This window comes from Mus pahari, chromosome 2 (assembly GCF_900095145.1).
Source record: "Mus pahari chromosome 2, PAHARI_EIJ_v1.1, whole genome shotgun sequence".
NCBI lineage: Eukaryota > Metazoa > Chordata > Mammalia > Rodentia > Muridae > Mus > Mus pahari.
In genome coordinates, this window is record NC_034591.1 from 15,974,364 (window position 1) to 15,977,296 (window position 2,933).

A 2,933-nucleotide genomic window follows, 5' to 3' on the forward strand; every position below is an offset into this window, starting at 1 on the left:
CACACCCAAGTCTACTCTGGTTGTCTGAGGTCACATCCAAGTCTACTCTGGTTGTCTGAGGCCACACCCAAGTCTACTCTGGTTGTCTGAGGGTGAATCTATGCAAAGGGAGGAGTTGCCATCATTTGGGCTGCAGTTGCCTGAGCATCATTTGGGACCATGAAAGTCTAAATTCAAATGGTTAATCCCCAGCCTTGATGAAGACATTAGAGGTCTCCATAGAAACAGAATTTATAAGCTGAAATAGAATTATTATCATTTGCTGTATTAGTTTCTTTTAAAGAACATGAATCATAGAGCCCACATGGGACCAAGATCAGGTATTTTCATCATTATAACTTGTAAATATTATAACATATACATACATTATTTGGGAGAGGTAGCCTAGGAGGGATTTAGAATAAAAATATTAAATCATACACTTTTTTGCGTGTCATTTTTTCTATCTCCTTTGTAATTTGTACAGGAATACTTTGATGGTGGACCACGTCATCCTGGTAAAGAAATACAATCATGGTAAGTTGTGTAGTCAATTAAGCAAGCAAATTAAATGAGAGAAAAAATTAAATTTTGTAGAATTCTTACCATCTACCCTGTACACTTTGTTTCCTCCAATATTCACACTGGCCTTATAAGGTCATTATAGTTGTTACTATCTAAAAAAGCAGTTGACAGAATAGGACAGCTACAGGTGCCCCCCTAAGATTCCCTCTTCCCTCATGTGAGAGAGGTGAAGGAAGTATGGAGGAGGCTGTGGCCAGCTGATGTAGTGAGAGTACCACATGGTCCTTGGCTTGGGCCTCTGTGGTTCAGTTAAAGATCTAGGGTTCTTTCTGGTGCCAGGCCAAGACTAGAGTTCTATAGCAGAAACAGTATCTAGCCCATCTTTTTTAGCTCTATCCCACCCTGCTGTGAATCCCATAGATTCCTCCTACATTTAAGGGTCTTAGATACTGCTTCCAGGGAGCCCTGCCTCAGACTGTGAAAGGAGACAAGAAAAACAAAAACCAACAACAAAAGAAACCAAACACATGGCCTACAGTTACACAGGTCATACGTGCAGGGCCAAGGTTGGAAGCTAATCCTGTGGCCCTTCATGATCTGCAAACTGTATGCATGAGTGGAAAGTTCACTGTAGGCATTCCATTAGGGGCAATGAAAGAGACCCTTCTTATCTGAGATGCTCAGGAGATTTTGAGCTCTGGAACCACACGTGAGTGTGAGAACTAAATACCACACAGCACTGACAGGGTGAAGTGCTTCTCCGTGGTATCCTGCTTAATCTGGAGCAGATCCAGGCTTTACAGGGCTGAAGTTTGGCAATTTGAAGCCCCTCTTCAAGTAAAAAGCTACAACTGCTAACTTAGGTACAAGCCCTTGGAAGAGATTCTTAGATGCGATGCACTGGAAGCTGAAGCTCCCTGGGTTCTTGGCAAAGGGGTCTCTTCTTAGTTCCTATACCCCCAGATAAGAAGGGTGTGTGGTAAATTGACTGCCCTAAGGTCTTAGGGGAAAAGGTCAGAGCCAATCATGAGTATTTTCTAGGCCAATGAGTTTTGGGAGTTGTTCTTTAAATAACTCTAGGTTCCTTAAATTGTTTCAAGAATTATTATACATTTTTCAAAATAAAATTAATTTGCAATTAATTACTTCCTAAAACATTAATATATGCTCCTAGTCACTTTTACAGTAAAAGGAAGAGTGGGATCAAGCATACAAGTATAAGTCAATACAAACAGATACCAGAGGGATGGACACTCTCTGACTTTCAAGAAATGGTGTGTGTTTGTGACCCTCGCTGCAAATGTGGGCAGACCATTTGCCAAGTCTAGGCCTGCAAATTACAACAGTATTTGTGAGCTTTCACATGTCTTTTCTGATAAAACACCCTCATGCCCTTTGTGAATGCTCAAAATTTAAGTTGCATTTGACAAAGAGTCCTTTGAGTTTGCGTGACAGCTCTTTTGGTCACATAGAGTGGCTACTCTCCATCCCCATGATTTTATATCCACATAGGCACCACGTTTAAACATTCACGGATTGTCGACAAGCATACCTTCAAGCCAACCTGATATTCCATCAGTTCCTCTAGCTCCTTCTGCTCCTTCACTAATTGCTTCTGCTTGAACACCACATCTTCCCGCAAGCTTTTGATCTCCAGTCTCTTCTGGAGCACCTCCTTGCGCAGTTCTTCAGTGCTTTCCTTCAGGAGTTTTGTCTTCTTCTCTATTTCCTTTAAGAGTCATGACAATGGCCAGTTAGACAGTCCAGGTGAATGCTCATCCACCTAAAATGGGACTACAATCAATCCCATCCACCGTATCCACTGGGCATGTTCTAAGAAAACATGTTCCCAGGGAGTTCAGGGGAACTTGAATACCTTCACCCACAGCATGCAATTACACCATGTTAACTAAGCATGCGATGGTTTTGAAGTACTTTTTAAAATTGAGTGCTTCATATTTTAAATGTTTTCTGTGTTAATTTTTATTTCATACTAAAAAGTACTGTGAGAATGTACATTCTGTTTCCTCGTAGCTTTGAGATTTGACAAAGTCAAAAGCAAATAATATGAATATCTGTCTTGTGGTTAGCCTGAGTCATACACAGCAGCTAACTGTGAGGAGGCTCGAATCTCCCACAGTAGCACCCGTGTTTACCGACACTACCTCTGCGCATGCGCTCCCTCAGCATCCTCCACCAGGCTCATAGGCACTCGGCTTCCTCTGCCTTATTATCTGGAGTGGGCTTGACTTCTTATATTCAGAAGGGCTATCTGCTAATAGTAGCCAAGTGGATAGATTGATTAGCCTGCTCTGAGTTTTCTTTGAGGTTCCTATGTACTGCTGGAAGGAGTTAAAATAAATTACCTAAATCTGTAACTAAAATTCTATTCTCTTTTCTTCTCCCCTCTCTCCCCCCTCCCCCTTCCC

General features: G+C 41.7%; 1 protein-coding gene across 1 annotated transcript in view; it reads right to left on the bottom strand.

The window, feature by feature from the left end:
- The window catches only part of Ccdc146 (coiled-coil domain containing 146), a 115,025-nt gene that overhangs the window by 28,279 nt on the left and 83,813 nt on the right, over positions 1-2,933 (bottom strand). The window contains exons 6-7 of the mRNA XM_021191084.1: positions 2,057-2,233; positions 421-494 (exon numbers count right to left, since the gene is read on the bottom strand). Coding sequence (XP_021046743.1) covers positions 421-494; positions 2,057-2,233 — 251 coding nt within the window. The remainder of the gene's footprint in view (positions 1-420; positions 495-2,056; positions 2,234-2,933) is intronic.